Source organism: Enhydra lutris, unplaced genomic scaffold, assembly GCF_002288905.1.
Source record: "Enhydra lutris kenyoni isolate GAN:26980312 unplaced genomic scaffold, ASM228890v2 scaffoldscaffold17, whole genome shotgun sequence".
NCBI classification, from domain to species: domain Eukaryota; kingdom Metazoa; phylum Chordata; class Mammalia; order Carnivora; family Mustelidae; genus Enhydra; species Enhydra lutris.
The window spans coordinates 13,975,398-13,995,436 of record NW_019154101.1 but is presented as its reverse complement, the minus strand read 5'-3'; the positions used below and the strand labels follow the sequence as shown (position 1 = coordinate 13,995,436).

General features: G+C 36.6%; 1 protein-coding gene across 2 annotated transcripts in view; it reads left to right on the top strand.

The window, feature by feature from the left end:
* LOC111147536 (centrosomal protein 85 like) overlaps window positions 1-20,039 on the top strand; it is a 168,769-nt gene that overhangs the window by 9,793 nt on the left and 138,937 nt on the right. For both annotated transcript variants that reach the window (XM_022503618.1, XM_022503616.1), the window contains exon 2: window positions 16,689-16,850. In XM_022503618.1, the coding sequence (XP_022359326.1) occupies window positions 16,689-16,850 (162 nt within the window). The remainder of the gene's footprint in view (window positions 1-16,688; window positions 16,851-20,039) is intronic.

Below are 20,039 nucleotides of genomic sequence, written 5' to 3'. Positions count from 1 at the left end.
TATGTATATATATGTATATATGTATATATGTGTATATATGTATATATATGTATATATGTATATATGTGTATATATGTATATATATGTACATATGTATATATGTATCTATATATACACACACACCCCTGCATATGTGTGTGTGTGTGTGTGTGTATTTTATATATGGCTGTTCAGTTGTATGAGTTTCTTATATATTTTGGATATTAAATCCTTTTCACAGGGGCATCTGGGTGGCTCAGTCGGTTAGGTGTCCAACTTTGATCTCAGCTCAGGTTTCCATTTCAAGGGCTTGAGGTCAAATCCCCTGTTGGGCTCTGGTGGGTGTGGAGCCTACTTTAAAAAACAAACACTTATTAGGTACATGATTTGGAAATACTTTTTTATATTCCATAGGTTGCCTTTTCATTTTGTTGATGGTTTCCTTTGCTGTACAGAAGCTTTTTAGTTTGATGCGGTTTTGCTTGTTTATTTTTGCTTTTGTTGCCTTTGCTTTTGGTGGCAAGTCCAAAAAAATTATTGCCAAGACTGATGTCAAGGAGCTTACCCTCTATGTTTTCTTTCAGGAGTTTTATGGTTTCAGGCCTTATGTGCAAGCTTTTAACTCATTTTGAGTTGATTTTTGTGTATGGTATTAAGATAGGGGTCCGGTTTCATTCTTTTGCATGTGACTGTCCAGTTTTCCCAACACCATTTATTGAAGAGACTATCCTTTCCCCATTGTATATTCTTGACTATTTTGTAGTAAATAATACACCATATATGCATGGGTTTATTTCTGGGCCCTTTATTCTGTTCCATTGATTAATGTGTTTGTTTTTATGCCTGGCACTTTTAAAAATTTTTACTTATTAAAGATTTGTATGTGAGAGAGACAGTGAGCGTGAGTGGTAGGGGCAGAGGGATAGGGAGAGAGAATCCCAAGCAGAGTCTGCACTGAGCACGGAGCCTGTGATGCACAGGTCCTGAGCTGAAACAAAGAGCTAGGGCTACTTAACAGCTGTGCCAACAAAGAGCCCCTTTATGCCTGGCACTTTTAAAGGTATATTTCTTCATGATTTTTCACCAAGATGGCAGAGGAGTAGGAGACCTTAGTCTTGTCTGCTCTCAGGAGTTCAGCTAGATAGCTATCAAATCATTCTGAACACCTGTGAACTCAACCAGAGTCTAAGAAAAGAATAGCTGCAACTCTTCAAATAGAAAAGTGACTGCTTTCTGTAAGGTAGGAGGGATGGAGAAGTGAATCTGAGCTGATAAATGGGAAGACACACTGTGAGGGGAGGGGGCCCTCTGTAAGCTGGGTATCAGAAAGTGATACAGCAGCAGAATGCAAAATCAGAACTTTTATTTTTATTTCTTTATTTAAGAATCCTTTTTTTTTTTTTTTTTTTTTTTGGACAGAGAGATTGAAAGAGAGCACAAGTAGGCAGAGCAGCAGGCAGAGGGAGAGGGAGTAGCAAGCTCCCCACCGAGCAGGGAGCCTGATGCAGGGCTCAATCCCAGGACCCTGGGATCATGACCTGAGCCGAAGGCAGACACTTAAACAACTGAGCCACTCAGGTGCCCCGCAAAATCAGAACTTTTAGAAGTCTGCTATGGTGAGGGACATCCCTGCCTGAAAGGAGCTCAGATGGTGAAGCAGGGCAGAATCCTAGGTGAGAGACAGTGTGATCTCGGTGTCCCTGGGGTTACAGGAAGACAAGGCAGAGGGGTACCTGAGTGCGTCAGAGTTTGCAGGCATTGGAGTGGGGAAGCTGGCTGCTCTCAGTGAGCCCAGGAGTGGGTTCTTAGCTCAGCGTTGCCATAAACTGAACTGTGGCCTGGTGGGGCAACTGCTTTCTGAGCAGGGGCCCAACAAGCGGCAGAACTGGCAGAACTGGTGGAGACCCCTGGGAGGAGTGATGCAGGTGAGAGCCGCAAGAGCCTGCTAGGTTTAGAAACTCAAAGTGGGGTTGCCTGTCTGAGATGGAAATGCTTGGTCACAGGCTGGATGAGCAGGGAGTGGCGACCAAGACCAGGGAGGACCAGAGTGATTGACTGCTTTTCCCTAAGGGTGCGCTAAGGAGTCAGGCCCAAACTTTTGGCTCCGAGGCTTGAGATAGAGAGACCACCATTTCAGTCTCGTCCTCTAAAGCAGTAGGGAAAGCCTTTAGGCAACAAAAGCCACATAAAGCAATCCAATCCAGAGCAGATTACTTAGCCTGGCCTCCTTGGCAAGGGCAGTGTGATTCTGCTCAGGTCAAAGACATCTGAGAATCAGGGTAACAGGCCCCTCCCCCAGAAGATCAGCAAGAACATCCAGGCAAGACCAACTTTACCGATCGTTGAGAACTGCAGAACTCCAACACTAGGGGCATATGGCATACAGAATTCATGTCTTTTTCCCCATAATTCTTAAGTCTTTTAATTTTTTTCTCTTTCCTTTTCAACCAATTTCTTCTCAACTTTTTAAAAAATCTTTTTTTATTTTCAGTTTTACAGTTACATTCTAACCTTTCATTGTATTTAATTTTATTTTTGTATATATATTTTTCTTTCTTTACCATTCTGGGATGCAGTTTCTTCTAACAGACCAAAATACATCAGAATCTAGTGTATGGCTCTATTCTCTTCACCTGTCTGATCATATTGTCTCTCTCTCTCTCCTGTCTCTCTTTTTCTTCCATTTTTTTTTTTTTGGTTCTGTTAAAGTCTTTTTTTAAAAATTTTTATCTTTACCATTACATTATTTCAATGTATTTTGTTTGTGTGTATATATGTATATATATACACATATACACACATACATATATCTATTACAATTTTGAGATGTAGTGTTTTGTAACAAACCAACCAAAATACACTCAGGATATAGTGTGTTGCTCTTTTCTGTTCACTTGTCTGTTTATCCCCCCCCCCCCACTTTTTTCCCTTTTAATTTTCATTTTTACAGTTATATTCTGTCCTTTCATTGTATTTGATTTTTTACATATATAACTTCTTTCTTTACAGTTTTGGGATCTAGTTTTCTGACAAAGAGACCAAATACACACAGGATCCAGTGTATTGGTCTGTTCTAGCCCCCTGTCTGATTACATTCTTTCTTCTTAAAAAAAATTTTTTCCCCCAGTTTTGGGTCTTACTTGATTTTTTTAAAATTTAATTTTTTTTTTCAGTGTTCCTGATTTCTCTAGTGTATATTTCTCTGTGGTTGTTGTTGGGACAAAGGTCCATAACCTACAAGGGTAGAAACATTAGACTTGGAGCATACCTATCCACAGAGACCTGGCAGGCCAGAAAGGCCTGGCATGATATATTCAGGTACTAAATGAGAAACATTTGCAGCCTAGAATACTTTACCAAAATAAAAGGCTGTCATTCAAAATAGAAGGAGAGATAAAAAGCTTCCAGGACAAACAGAAACTAAAAGAACTTGTGAACACCAAACTAGCCCTACAAGGAATATTAAAAAGGGTCCTTTAAGCAAAGAGGGAGCCCAGAAGTTAAATAGACCAGAAAGGAACAGAGACAGTTTACAGAAATGGTGACTTTATAGGTTTAATGGCACTAAATTCATATCTTTCAGTACTTACTCTGAATGTAAATGGGCTAAGTGCCCCCAATCAAAAGACACAGTGTATCAAATTGGATAAAAAAAGCAGGCCCCCACCCAAAAGCAAAGCCCACTGATAAGCTGTCTGCAAGAGACTTATTTTTGACCTAAAGACACTTCTAGATTTAAAATTGGTGGGGGGGGGGGAACCATACATCATGCTAGTGGACATGAAAATAAAGCTGGGGTGGCAATCCTTGTATCATACAAATTAGATTTTTTTATTATGTTTTTATTTATTTATTTATTTATTTAAACATATATTTTTATCCCCAGGGGTACATGTCTGTGAATTGCCAGGTTTACACATTTCACAGCACTCACCATAGCACATACCCTCCCCAATGTCCATAACCCCACCCCCCCTTCCAACCCTCCTCCCCCCAGCAACCCTCAGTTTGTTTTGTGAGATTAAGAGTCACTTATGGTTTGTCTCCCTCCCAATCCCATCTTGTTTCATTTACTCTTCTCCTACCCCCTTAACCCCCCATGTTGCATCTCCTCTCCCTCATATCAGGGAGATCATATAATAATTGTCTTTCTCCGATTGACTTATTTCGCTAAGCATGATACCCTCTAGTTCTATCCACGTCATTGCAAATGGCAAGATTTCATTTCTTTTGATGGCTGCATAGTATCCCATTGTGTATATATACCACATCTTCTTTATCCATTCATCTGTTGATGGACATCTAGGTTCTTTCCATAGTTTGGCTATTGTAGACATTGCTGCTGTAAACATTCGGGTGCATGTGCCCCTTCGGATCACTACGTTTGTATCTTTAGGGTAAATACCCAGTAGTGCAATTGCTGGGTCATAGGCATACAAATTAGATTTTATTTTATTTTTTTTTAAGATTTTATTTATTTATTTGACAGAGAGAGATCACAAGTACACAGAGAGGTAGGGAGAGAGGGGGGGGAAGCAGGCTCCCGGCTGAGCAGAGAGCCCCAGGTGGGGCTCGATCCCAGGACCCTGGGATCATGACTTGGGCTGAAGTCAGAGGCTTTAACCCACTGAGCCACCCAGGCACCCCACAAATTAGATTTTAAAACCAACGACTGTAATAAGAGATGAGGAAGGACATTATATCATAACTAAAGGGTCTATCCAACAAGAAGATCTAACAGTTGTAAATATTTATGCCCCTAATATGGGAGCAGCCAGTTATAGAAACAAATTAATAACAAAACTAAAGAAACACATCGATAATAATACAGTAATTGTAGGGGACTTTAGCACCCCCCTCACTGCAATGGACAGATCATCTAAGCAGAGGATCAAGGAAACAGCTTTGAATGACACACTGGACCACATGGACTTTACAGATACATTCAGAACACTCCATCCTAAAGCAACAGAAAATGCATTCTTCTTGAGTGGACATGGAATATTCTCTAGAATAGATAACATATTGGGTCACAAATCAGGTCTCAACTGGCAACAAAATTTTGTATCATTCCCTGCATATTTTCAAACTGCAGTGCTTTGAAACCTAGAACTCAATCAGAAGAGGAAATTTGGAAAGAACTCAAATATATGGAGACTAAAGAGCATCATACTAAAGAATGAATGGGTCAACCAGCAAATAAAAGAAGAATTTAAAAAATTCATGGAAACAAAATGAAAACACAACTGTTCAAAACCTTTGGAATGCAGCAAAGGTGGTCCTAAGAGGAAAGTGTATAGCAATACAAGCCTTTCTCAAGAAATAAGAAAGGTCTCAGATACACAACCTAACCTTACACGTAAAGGAGCTGGAGAAAGAACAGCAAATACAGCCTCCTCTTCCCGGCAGGAGAAGAGAAAAATAAAGATAGAGCAGAAATCAATGAAACAGAAACCAAAAGAACAGTAGAAGAGATCAACGAAACTAGGAGCTGGTTCTTTGAAAGAATTAATAAGATCGACAAACCTTGGGCCAGACTAACCAAAAGGAAAGATATAGATACCAAATAGATAAAATCATAAATGAAGGAGGAGAGATTACAACCAACGCCAAAGAAATACAATTATAAGAACATATTATGAGCAACTATGTGCCAACAAATTAGGCAATCTGGAAGAAATGGATACATTCCTAGAGACATAAAACTACCGAAACTGAACCAGGAAGAAATAGAAAACCTGAAAAGACCCATAACCAGTAAGGAGATTGAAGCAGTCATCAAAAATCTCCCAACAAAAAGTGCTCTGCGCCAGACGGCTTCCCAGGAGAATTGTACCAAACATTTAAAGAAGAATTAATATCTGTTCTCCTGAAACTGTTCCAAAAAAATAGAAATGGAAGGAAAAGTTGGCATCACAATTCCAGACTTCAAGCTCTATCACAAAGCTGTAATCATCAAGACAGTATGGTACTGGCACCAAAACAGATGCAGAGATCAATGCAACAGAAGAGAGAGCCGGGAAATGGACCCTCAACTCTATGGTCAACTAATCTTCAACAAATCAGGAAAGAATATCCAATGGAGGGGCACCTGGGTGGCTCAGTGGGTTAAGCCGCTGCCTTCGGCTCAGGTCATGATCTCAGGGTCCTGGGATCGAGTCCCGCATCGGGCTCTCTGCTCAGCAGGGAGCCTGCTTCCCTCTCTCTCTCTCTCTCTCTGCCTGCCTCTCTGTCTACTTGTGATCTCTCTCTCTGTCAAATAAATAAATAAAATATTAAAAAAAAAGATTATCCAATGGAAAAAAGACAGTCTCTTCAATAAATGGTGCTGGGTATATTGGGCAGCCACATGCAGAAAAATGAAACTGGACCATTTTCTTAAACCATATACAAAAATAGACTCAAAATGGATGAAAGACCTAAATGTGAGACAGGAATCCATCAAAATCCTAGAGGAGAAACAAGCAGCAACCTCTGTGACCTTGGCCACAGCCACTTCTTGCTAGACAGGTCTCTAAATGCAAGGGGAACAAAGGCAAAAAGAAACTATTGAGACTTCATCAAGATAGAAAGCTTTTGCACAGGAAAGGAAAGGAAAACAGTCCACAAAATCAAAAGACAATCAGCAGAATGGGAGAAGATACTTAACAAAGGTCTTATCAGATAAAAGGCTAGTTTGTAGAATCTATAAAGAACTTATAAAACTCAACACCTAAGGAATAGATAATCTGATCAAGAAATGGACAGAAGACATGACCAGACGTTTTCTGCAAAGAAGATACCCAAATGGCCAACAGACACATGAAAAAATGCTCAACATCACCCAGCATCAGAGAAATACAAATCAAAACCACAATGAAATACTACCTCATACCAGTCAGAATGGCTAAAATTAACAAGTCAGGAAATGACAGATGTTAGTGAGGATGTGGAGAAAGGGGGACCCTCCTACACTGTTGGTGGGAATGCAAGCTGGTACAGCCACTCTGGAAGACAGTATGGAGGTTCCTCAAAAAGTTGAAAATAGAACTATCCTATGACCCAGTGCCCTACTGAGTATTTACCCCAAAGATACAGATGTAATCATTCGAAGGGGCACCTGCACTCCAGTGTTTATAGTAGCAATGTCCACAATAGCGAGATGGAGAGAGTGCAGATATCCACTGACAGATGAATAAAGAAGATGTGGTATATATATATATCATATATGTATGTATGTATATATACATACACACACATATATACACCATATATATGGTATGCATATATATACATACATAAACACATATATAAAAATATATATGTACATACACACACATATACATACACATACAGTGTAACACTACTCAGCCATCAAAAAATGAACTCTTACCTTTTGCAGTGATGTGGTTGGAATTAGAGGGTATTATGCTAAGTGAAATAAGTCAGTCAGAAAAAGATAATTAAATGATCTCACTCATGTGGAATCTAAGACAAAATAGAGGATCTTAGGGTATGAGAGGAAAAAAATAAAACAAGATAAAATCGGAGAGGGAGACAAACCATAAGAGACCCTTAATCATAGGAAACAAATTGAGGGTTGCTGGAGGGGTGGGAGGTGGGGGGGATGGATAACTGGGTGACTAAGCAGGGCATGTGATGTAATGAGGACTGGGTATTAAGTAAGACTGATGAATTACTGACTTCTACCTCTCTGAACCCAATAATACATTATATGTTAATTGAATTTGAATTAAATAATAAATCTCTTCATATTTATTTAATTATCATAATGCTATAAGATAGGTACTCTAATTTTTTTTTTTAAAGATTTTATTTTATTTATTTATGTGTCAGAGAGAGAGAGGGAGAGAGAGCGAGCACAGGCAGACAGAATGGCAGGCAGAGGCAGAGGGAGAAGCAGGCTTCCTGACGAGCAAGGAGCCCGATGTGGGACTCGATCCCAGGACGCTGGGATCATGACCTGAGCCGAAGGCAGCTGCTTAACCAACTGAGCCACCCAGGCGTCCCGATAGGTACTCTAATTTGTTCTCTCTTTTTACGTGTGAAGAAATTGAGCTACAGTTTATTTATTTATTTATTTTTAAAGATTTTATTTATTTGACAGAGAGAGAGAGAGATCACAAGTAGGCAGAGAGGCAGGCAGAGAGAGAGGGGGAAGCAGGCTTCCTGCTGAGCAGAGAGCCCGATTCCGGGCTCGATCCCAGGACCCTGAGACCATGACCTGAGCTGAAGGCAGAGGCTTAACCCACTGAGTCACCCAGGTGCGCCCCCCCCCTTTCTTAAAAGATTTTATTTATGAGCTACAGTTTAGATAAGTGATTTACTCCAGGGCTCACTGCTAATAAGAGGTTGGATAGAGCTTGTGTCCAGGCAACCTGGTTTCACGGTCCATTCTTTACCACTAAGGAATATTAGAAATTCTATAATAGAAGAATAAAAAACCAAGACAATTAGATTCACTTACCCTAGAAATAATCAGTACTGAAATGGACTGGATGATGGCAATGAGGAACAAATATTGCAGTATTGTTTCTTTCATTTTAGCTAGATAATCTCCAGTGTCGGTTGAGATTTTCTCTCTCTCCTGTGTGTGTGTGGTTACTAGTAATGTGAATGCTTTTTTATGTTTTTATGTTCCTTTTAATTTTTTGTAACTTTTTTTTTTGTTCCTATAGGAGATTGTTTTCTCATATTTATTAGGAATTTTGGCCATCATCCCCCCAAACCATTTATAATAATTATTTTTTAGCTGCTTTGGAAAGTGTTTACTGATCTTTAAATAGGTACTTAATTGCAGACCGGCTCAAGGCATAGTTAAAAATCTCTTGGATTTTAAATTAAACAGACCCCCCCACCAACCCTGTTTAATTATAATTCTGAAAGGAAATATATGTGTATGTGTGTGTGTGTATGTATTTTTTTCTTAAAGATTTCATTTGTCAGAGAGAAAGAGAGCGAAAGCACACAAGCAGGGAGAGCAGCAGACAGAGAGAGAAGCAGATGCTCTGCTGAGCAGGGAGCCCAATGTAGGACTTGATCCCAGGACCCTGGGATCATGACCTGAGCTGAGGGCAGATGTTAATCAACTGAGCCACCCAGGCATCGCAGGAAAAATATTTTTTAGATCTAATTATAAGGTTTCCAGAATTTTAATTTTATACCATGAACATTTATTGGCTAGTAGTGGCAATAATGACTGCATTTATTGAGACCCTGCCTGACTCTGCAGCTCTGTGCTAGAGACTTAAAAAGAAAAAAAAAGTTGTCTTTTACTGTTCTTAATGTGGTGAAGAAGAAAGTCATACACAAAGGGGTTAATATAGTTTAGAATATGCTGTTATTGGAATTTTTAATGATATATTGGGAGAACACAAAGAAGACATTTAGAGCAAGTTAATTCCGAACTGAGACCTTTAAAGAAGGTAGAGAAGGAAAATAATTTGGAGTCATTAAAGGACCTAATCTGTTGGGAGGCAGTGATTAGGTATGTATGTCTGGAGAGTGTTTATAGGGGAGCTGGAATGGGTGAGGCTGGAGTTGGAGGAAATAGAAGGTGGGCTGTCAATTGGTGAAGAACTTTGGCAAATTTAAGTAGTTTGAGTTTTATTTAAAATGCAGGAAGGAACCTATAAATTTATATGAACAGGAGAATGATGTATATATATTTGAATGTCAAAAGGTAACTGGTAGTAGGGGTTGAGGATGACTTGGGTGGTATTACTTCAGAGGGAGATTCTTGGAGCAGTCCAGCCAAAGATGTGATCTGTGATGGTGGGCGTGGAGAGGAGAGATCTAATACAGTTAGTATTTACAAAATGGACTAAATAGTTTTACAAACTGATTACCTGTAAGGGTTAAGGAAAAGAGGTGTTCTCTGGATTTATTTAATTCAGTCATACATTGATTTCTACTGATAGTAGAATTGGGGCAGTTGAGGGCCACTGTTCTGAACTTTGTGCAGAAGTACTTTGTACTTGTTAACATTTCAACATTTGAAATGTGAGATATGTGCATCTTCTGGCATACAAGGGTAAATATGCTTTGATATTTTGTTTTGTTCTGTGTTTTTTTTTTTTTTTGTAAAACAGTTGGTTCTCAATCCACTGATAATCTGCATTTTGAGAAATACTGCAGTTTATATTTATGATTTGTGTCATATTCAGCTTTTTTATGTAAAAGTAAATCTGCTTTGTTATTTTTATTTTCTTCTGGCTTAGAGTTGTCATTTAAAAAATTCAGTAAGATTAGTTGTTATTCTTCTAAGTGCAGTTATAGATATATAATATATTGTGGAAGACTTGATATTTATGCATCTTTGCTTCCAACTTAAAAAAAAAAAAAGCTTCAAAAAGAAAATGTAATAGGTTACCTCTTCACTTGATGCTGATCTTCTTGTATTTTCCAGAGAATTACTAGTTTTTAATTACTAGTTTTTAAATAGTTTTTAAATAGTTTTTAAATTTTTGTTTTTAAATAAGTTATCCCTAGGCATTCAGTATTTCTATATAAAAGAATTGAAATTGGTGTTAAAAAATATACTGTTTTCCAAAGAGAAGTTCTAGTGTAGTGTCTTGGTATCTTTGCTATTCTTACAGAAGTGCTTCTGTCTTTGTTCTAGAGAAAACTGATTTTACAGTCAGTCATTCAGTTGCTTTAATATGATAGGACCTAGGTGAGACTGTATTGTTATAAGCCACTCAGACTTATTTTAATATTTTAAAGTCCATAGCATGTCTCTAGAAATTGAGTAGTTCCCATTTCAGTAGCATAGTCATATAAATACTGTGTAAGAAAATTTTTCTTATTTTTCCTGCTAAGCATAGTTCACTTATAGTTCTTAACTGCTTTGTGATCTGGATTGACTTGAGTAGAGACAAAACATGTCATTTTCAGAATGAATTAATTCAATCTAAATTAAAGATTAGAGTATTATTTTATTCATGATATTTGTTAATTATCTTTAGTGTCCTAAGCGTATAGTATAAATTGGATCTTTTAAAAAAAAGAAGTATAGTTGACCTTTAAACAGTGCAGGAATTAGGGGTGCCAGCCCGCTGTGCAGTCAGATGTGTATGAATCTTTTGACTCTTCGAAAACTTAACTACTAATAGCCTGCTATTGATTGGGAATCCTTACAGATAACATAAACAGTTGATTAATGCATATCTTATATCTATTATGTACTATACTTTTACAATAAAGTAAGCTAGAGAAAAAACACTAAGAAAATCACAACAGAAAATACAATACTGTATTGTATTTGTCAATACCTAAGTTTATATCATCTGTGTACAAGATGAACTGTCTGTATCTGTATCAATATTTTCCTAAATAATACAAAACACTGTAATTGTTATACATGTAACTAACGCTAGATACTAAAAATGAAAAGATAGTTTGAAAAAGAAAATTCATATATATTTACAGGTATAAGGATTCGTGCATTGATAATGAAGAAGCAATAATATGATTGCTCATCAGTAGCCTAGCCTATGCATTAATGAATGAATCATTATAACACTTTAATGGCATATAGTATTACATTCATATTCATAATACATTGTTGGAAACAGTGTTACATTTTTTTAAAAACCACTTATGTGTGATGGATGATAAGCTGATACAGAGTTTTCAGTTACTAGAGAGAGGGGTATACTATAAGGTAATGTAATTCTTTGAAACCAAAGTTATAAAACTGAAAAAACTAACACATTATTGATTTGATATTTAATATTACTCATTTTATGCCTGTGTGAAGATAGGCTATCCACTACCATACAGGTTTTTTACAGGATGTTCTGCATGTGAATATTTAGGTAGTTATGATAATGGCACAAAAATATCTCATGCATTTCTTGCCGTACAATTACTAGATTTTCATGCGGTCACACATGTATACAGCAGGTAAGTTTATTAACTATATCACATGATGATTATTTACTGTTCATTAAGTGGAGGTAGATCATCAGAGAGGTCTTTATCCTTGTCTTCATGTTGAAGGCTAAGGAGGAGGAGAAAAAGGAGGGGGGTTGGTCTTGCTTTCCTACAAGTGGTAGAGGTGGAAGAGGTGGAGGAAGTGGTTGGGGAGGTAGTACAGAGAAGCACACTGGGTGTAACTTCACATAAATACATCATCATTTCTATCTGACTTCTTGGCTTTCTCATTTCTCAAAAAATGTTTCTAAGTAGTACCAGTCATTCTTCTGCTGTTTTCTTTAGTTTTTAGCGCTTGTGTCATGGAATAGCCCATGTTGTAAAAGAAGTCAAAACAGTCTTGAGTAATCAGAATCCTTCTGCCAGGTTGTTCAATGTCAGTTTGTTTTCTGGCACTACTACTTCTATGTCTTCTCTCTCATTGTCTGGCATTGGTTCAGAAGCTCTCGTCTCCAAGTCATCTTCTGTTCATTTCTCAGGGATTGTATCTGTTAGCTCTTGAATTTCTCCAAGATCCATATCTTGAAAGCCTCAATTTCCTACCTACTTTGCCATTTCCACAATCTCTTCCATTATTCCTTTGGCTGGCTCTGTTGTAAATCCTGTGAAGTCATACACAACATCTTGACACGGTTTCCTCCAGCAGGAATTTATTGTTTTTGGGTTGATGGCTTTCACAGCTTTTTCTATAACGATGGTATCTTGAGTGGTGTAATCCTTCCCAAACTTTCATGATGTTCTCTCTATTGAGGTTCTGTTCCATGGCATTCATAATCCTTTCCACAGGGAACCATACAAAATGAATCTTAAAGGTCCTTATGACCTCTTGATTCAGAGGTTGAGTTAGAGGCATTGTATTGGGGCACTTTGATATCTTTGGTACTGAACTCACAAGGTTCTAGGTGGTCAGGGGCTTTGTCAGATATCAAAAGCACTTTAAAATGCAGTCCTTTTCTGGCAAGTTGCTTCCTGACTTGAGGGACAAAGCATCAATGGAACCAGTCTAGAAAAAGGGTTCTTGTTCAGGCCTTCTTGTTTTGCAACCAAAAGACTGGCTGCTGGTTGTTAGTTACCTTTTTCCTTCAAAGCTGGGGGTTAGAAGCTTTTTAGATAATGACAGTCCTGGTCATACACCTGACTGCATTTGCACAGAGCAACTGTTAGCCCATCCCTTCCTGCATTAAGTTTTGGTGCTCACTCCTCTTCCTTACTATTACATCTTTTGTGGCCATTTCTTTCAGAGTAAGACCCTTTTGTCTGCCTTTAAAAACCTGTACAGGCAGATACCTTTCTCATCAGCGATTTTCATAATGGCATCTGGGAATTCTTTTGCTGCCTCTTGGTGGGCAGAAGCTGTTTCTCCTGTTATCTTGACCTTTTTTAAGCCAAATTTCTTTCTAAAAACTATCAAACCATCCTGTGCTGGCATTAAATTCTTCAGCTTTGTATCGTTCACCTTCTTTTTGCTTTAAGTTGTCATGTGCTGTAATGACTTTGCTTTTTCTCAAATCATACTAATCTTTAGGTATGCCATTCTTACACAACCTTGTACCCACATAAAAGCTGTATTGTCAGTACAAGATAAAAAGGTATTTCACAGAAAGTTCAAGTCTTTGCTCTTGCTTGTGTAGCTGCAGCAACAGCTTCACAAATTTCCTTTTCATTTTTAACAATGATCTTTATGCTGGATTCATTTATTCAGAAATGGAAGGCAACTACAGGTACAGACCTCAAACTATAGTATATATCAAGCATTCAACTTTTTCTTTCTAATGTCCTGGCTTTTTTTTTTTTTTTTTTTTTTTTTTTTGCTTCTTGGGAGCATTTCTAGCATCACTAGTGACATTGTGTATGGGTCTCATGGTGTTGGAGATTTATGTTATTGAACACAACATGATGAAAAATATGCAAGAACCACAAGAGATCGCTTTTTACTGTGATACACAATGTACTAGAGATGATTAGCATCATATGGATTTTTAAGTGGATAATAGCAATGAGAGGTGGCTACAAAATTATAACATTAGTACAGTATGTATGTACTATAGTTAATTTTATGTAATTATGATTTATTTCTACATCTTTGTGTTTATTTACATTTCTCTTAACTTCAAATGGCACCATGTACAGTGTGAAATGTTTGTGTAAGTTTTGATTAATTATAACTTTTTATAATAGGTTTGTATGTATTTTATGGTAGTGATAAAATAGGACTAGTATTTATAGTGTTTTGTGCACTCATGACAAACCTTTTTCTTAATTTTTTTTGGTATCTCTAGGCTAGTTGGTTTATTTGCAAGTTTTTTCATATTGTCACAAATTTCCAAAAAGTTTTCTGATATGTTTACTTAAAAATATTCTGTGTATAGGGGAGGCACTCAGTTCAAACCTATTGTTGTTCAAGGGTCAACTATAATGTTAGAAGTCTAAACACTTTTACTTTCTCTCACTATTAGTAAGATTGGACATTCTTTCGTATCTTTGTCATTTACATGTATTCCTAGCCTATTTATGCTATTTTCTGGATATTCTTAAGAAATATTTGTCCATACCTGAGGATCTGATTGAGGAAAACATTTTGGTATAGATTATGGATAGATCAGAGTTAGAGCAGACCTGGTTACAGAATACTTTCACTTGGTGCTTTAATATGTGAGTGATTAATCAAATGAATTAAGGTAAGTCCTATTCTGAGAAAGGCCTAGAATCTATTGGGTTTTAAGTGGTTGTTCTGGACATCAAAGCTGGCTGTGTGTCTCTCTGGTCAGTATTTTAAAATTTTGAGTTAGTTTAAATGTATATGTTTTATTGGGAGGTTTGTTTGTTTTGTTTTCTGAGATAGAGAGAGAGTGAGAGAACTTGTTGGTGGGGGGGTAGGGAGGGAGAGAAAGAATCTTAAGCAGGTTTCATGCCCAGCACTGAGCTGGATGTGGGGCTTGATCTCACAATCCTGAGTTCATGACCTGAGCCAAAAATCAAGAGTCAGATGCTTAACTGACTGAGCCACCTAGGCACGCCTAAATGTATATGGTTTTTAAGGCTACTTATTTACCTTATATATGTATAAAACCAAAACAAATTTAATTCATAAATTATATGTAAATAGAAATTTAAACTAGTATTAACATGGCATGGTGTTTTATTAAAACAATATCTTTAATGTTAGGATTAGTATTGGTAAAAAATAGCTTCAGTTCTGGTTTTATTAATCTGTTTATGAATTTTGATTTTTAATATTAAATACAGAGAGGCTTTTTCAAAAATTGTGGCAAAATGATTTAATCCATTTTATGGACATGTTTATTATTTTGTGATCCTTACGTTTAAATCTAAAAACTTTATTTTTTCTAAGACTGCTAAAAGGCACTCCTTATATGGCAGTTTCAATGGTGTGTCAGTTTGTAATTCTGTGCAGATGTCTTGTTTCATATCATGATGATAAATGCCCCATACGTTATTTGCTCTTTACTTAGAAACAGCTGCATTTGTGAACATAGAGCACAAATGCGGGCATTGAAATTATTGATAATAAATCTGTTTTAAGGTAGCTATTCAGATCACCTGTAATATGTTTATTAATTTTTTAAGGATGTCATTGAATGAAAGCCCCAAATTCTTGTGTAGAACTTGTTAAGTTCTACAAATAAGTTTCAGGCTCCAATTTGAGAATCACTGTGTTCATCATTAATAAAGATATGTGCTTCTATAGCTTTTATATAAAATTCAATAAATTTAAAATTGCTTTTTAAGATTACCATAACTTTTTAAAGATTTTATTTATTTATTTGAGAGAGGAAAGCATGTGTGCACACTCTGCATGGGGGTGGAGGGAGAGGGAGAAAGAAAAGCCGACTCCCAGCTGAGTGAGGAGCCTGACAGATTCCCAGGACCCTGAGATTGTGACCTGAGCCGAAGGCAGATGCCCAAATGACTGAGCCACCCAGGAGCCCCTCAGATTACTGTAACTTTTATGAACTAGTTATAAGTGATTCACAGACTGGCATTCCTCCTTGGATATACTTTGTGTGGCATTGTAATGGACAAAAATTTAAGAATGAAGTAAGAAGAAAAGTAAAATGGATATGTCAGAAAAAGGTAAATAAAAATTAAGTAAAAGTGGACAAGATAACTGAAAATAAAGACCAGGAGAACATTAAAAAGTGATGTTAGCCCAAAAAAGATTTAATATCACTCAAAAGGGAAAATTGAAAATTGAGAAAAAGTCATGATGATGCTATGGTGTTAATCTTTTATCAAAACATAACTAAAGAAATAAAAGAAATAAAAAATGATTTTAAATGTTAAATGATTAGGATACAGAAGAAAAATTTATTTTCCATTAGCATGTTCCACTTAAATTGTTATGCAATATTATTCAATTAGGCTTTCCCTGGGCCCCAGTTCTCAACTGATTGCTCTGTGTGGTATCACAGATGTCTGCATATCAGATATTCCAGAGCAGAGTGCTGACATTTCTAGACAGACAGATAGATTTGATGTTTTAAATAAGAGCAGTATGTGTTTCAGTGTTCAAAACCTATGAGCAGAAATCCAGGTCCTTTAGTAGAGGAAGCTGTGAAATCAGCATTGAATTTTTAGGTGTACAGTATGTAAGTTTATTTGATGAATCTTAGATATCATTGATCTATTTTAATTATTTGATGCAGAAAATAACTTTTTATGTGTATTTTTTTTCTAAGTTCAAAAAAGATCTCTTTTGTCTACTCGTAGACGTTTTCAGTGTGCTAATTTTTGCATATTTTTCTTTGTAGGACCAGATTATTCTTCATCAGCATGGTTACCTGGTAATGAATCATTGTGGCAGGCCACAAGTGTTACATCTAACCATCGAAATAATCATATCAGGAGACATAGTGTAACTTCTGACAGTGGTGACACCGGCATTGGGACTTCCTGTTCTGACAGCGTGGAAGGTGAGCTGAAATTCTTAGTGTTTAGACATGAGCCCTCAGAGAATGGTTGTGATTGAGAACATTCAAGGGGTATGTTCTGTTATTCCAGAATAAATTATAAAGTAATATTTGAATATTTAATAATAATTAATAATGTTCAGTGTTATCATTATATCAAGTGAAATTATCCCTCTGATCATATTAATTTTCCCACATCATTTTTTAAACTATTTGTTTTGATATAATTATAGATTCCTAGGCAATTTTAAGAAACAGTACAGTGATTGTATGCACCCTGTATTCAGTACCTCCCACCTCCACCCATGGTAATACCTCACAAAACTGCAGTGCACGATCACAACCAGGATATTGATATTGATACAGTCAAAACATAGATTGTTTCTTTTCTTTTCTTTAAAAGATTTTTATTTATCTGAGAGAGAGAGAGAGAGAGAGAGAGAGAGAAAATAAGAAGGGGGAGGGTCAGAGGGAGAAGCAGACTCCCTGCTGAGCAGAGACCCTGATGCGGGACTTGATCCTTGGATTCCAGGATCATGACCTGAGCTGAAGGCAGTTGCTTAACCAACTGAGCCACCCAGGTGCCCTACAGAAGGTTTCTATCACCACAGTATGCACCTCATGTTGGTCATCCTCCTCTACTCCTCCTTAACTTTTGGAAACCACTACATCTAGTCTCCATTTTTATAATTTCGTCATTTCAAGAATGCTATATAAATGGAATCATATAGTATGTAACCCTATAATATTGGCTTTTTTTCTTTGACAATTCATCCAGATTGTTGCATATATAAATAGTTCATTTCTCTTATTGCTAAGTAGCATTCAGCAGTGGTGGTATTAGGTAAACTACATTTTGGTTAAGCATTTTCCCACTGAAAGACACATGCGTTCAGTTTTGACTACTGGAAATAGAGCTGCTCTAACCATTCACGTCCAGGAACACAGTTGCTGGTTGTATGGCATTTGAATGTTTAGTTTTTAAAGAAATTGTCATACTGTTTCTCAGAGTGATTATTTCATTTCAGTCAGCAATGGAAATGGATCATTGTGAGTGATCCAGTTTTTTCTTCATTCTTGTTAGCACTGGTGGTTTTTAATTCTAGCCTTTCTGATGGGAATGTAGTGATACTTCATTGTGGTTTTAATTTTCATTTCCTTAAAGATTAATAATATTGACTATTTCTTCATATGTTTGCTTTCCATCTGTCCTCTTCAGTGAAATGTTTCTTCATGTCTTTTGCCTCTGTTATAATCAGATTATTATTTTTTTACTGTTGAGCTTTTAGAGTTCTTTCTATATTTTAGACACTAATCCTTTGTTCGCTGTATGATTTGCAAATATATTCTTCCATTCTGTAGCTTGTCATTTCATCCTCTAACAGTGTCTTTTGCAGAACAAAAGTTTTAAAATGAATAGTTTGATGAATAGTTATAATTTTAGAAGTGTATATATGGATTGTGCTTTTGGGGTCAAGTCTATGAACCCTGCATAGTCCCAGATCTTGAAGATTTTTCTCTTTTTTTGCCTTGAAGTTTTATCATTTTTTGTTTTCTATTTAATTCTGTGATCCATTTTTGAGTTAATTTATTATAAAACAAGTGTGTTTGGTGTTCCCAAGACCACTCTTCAGCTCAGTGATTTGCTGGAAAGAATTCCAGAACTCAGAGAAGCTGTCATGCTAATGATTATGGTTTGTTACAGCTGAAGGATACAGAGTTAAATCAGCAATAGAAAAAGAAGCAAAGGGCGGGGTCTAGGAGACACTAGGCCCAACCATTTGTCCTCTCCCAGTGGAGTTGTGTAGATAGTGTTTCATTCTCCCAACGGTGATTTGTGAGAGCACGTAAGTGCTGCTAACCAGGCAAAATCACCTAAGCCTTGGTGTCCAGGATTTTTATTGTGGGTTGGTTATGTTGGCATGATTGACTCCTTGTCACACATCCTTGTGTGGATGACGTTAGTCACTAGCCTTTGAGAAGTCAAGCTTGTAACACAGTGTTTCAAAGCACCCATCATAAATCACATTATTATCGTAGACTATATGAACTAACTCAGGGTCCCCAAGTAAACAAAGACAGTCTTATTAGGCAGGGTATTCCAAGGGTTTAGAGGTTACCTCTCAGGAGCCGAAGATAAGGGCCAAAGCTTTTTTGTAATATGCAGGATATTGAAAACCTTGACATGCTGACTTAAGTCCTTTTTGCACAGTGTGAGACTAAGATTGGAATTCATTTTCTTTGCCTAATAAGTCTCGAAATTGGGTAAAATAATTATTCCCATTTTTCTTTTTCAAAACTGTTTTAACTATTCTCATTCCTTTGCTTTTCTGTATAAGTTTTAATTTATCTATAGCTACAAAAAAATCTTGCTGGGAATTTTATAGGAATTGTATTATCCATTTATCAGCTTGGGGAGAATTGACATGTTTACTGTCTTGAGTTTTCTAGTCCATTAACATGATATAGGTCTCCATTTACTTAAATTTTAATTTTACTCACCAGTATTGTATCTGTTTTGTTAGAATTATACCTGAGTATTTCATTTTTTTCTTTTTTTTTTTTGGAGTGATTGTAAATTTCCCGTTTTGGTGTCAATATGTTGTTATTATATAGAAATAAATCAATTTTTGTATGTTTATCTTGTGACATCGTTGAACCTCTTTAGTTGTAGGAGATTTTTTGGTAGATGTCTTGGGACTTTCTCTATAGACAGTCATGTCATTGTAAATAGGATGTTTTTCCTTCCTAATCTGTATGTCTTTTATTTCCTTTACTTATCATCACAGTAACCAGACCATCCAGAATAGTGTTGAAGATGAGTAGTAGAAGTAGACATTTTTATCTTACAGATAAAGTGCTTAGTCTTCCACTGTTAAGTAGTTGTATGATAGTTGTTAGCTGTAGGTTTTTTGTAGATGTCATTTATCAATTTGAGGAAATTTCCCTCTAGTCGTACTTTGCTGAGAGGTTTTTTTTTGTTTTTTTTAAATGATGAATGGGTATTGGATTTTGCAAATGTTTTTTCTGTATCATTTGATAAATGATATTCTTCATTAGCTTGTTGATATGGTGGCAGATTTCCATAGCTTGTTTTTTCAAAAATTGAGTTGGCTTTCCATCCCTGGAACTCCACTTGGTCATAAGGTAGAATTATTTTTATGTATTGGTAAATTCTATTAATATTTTGTT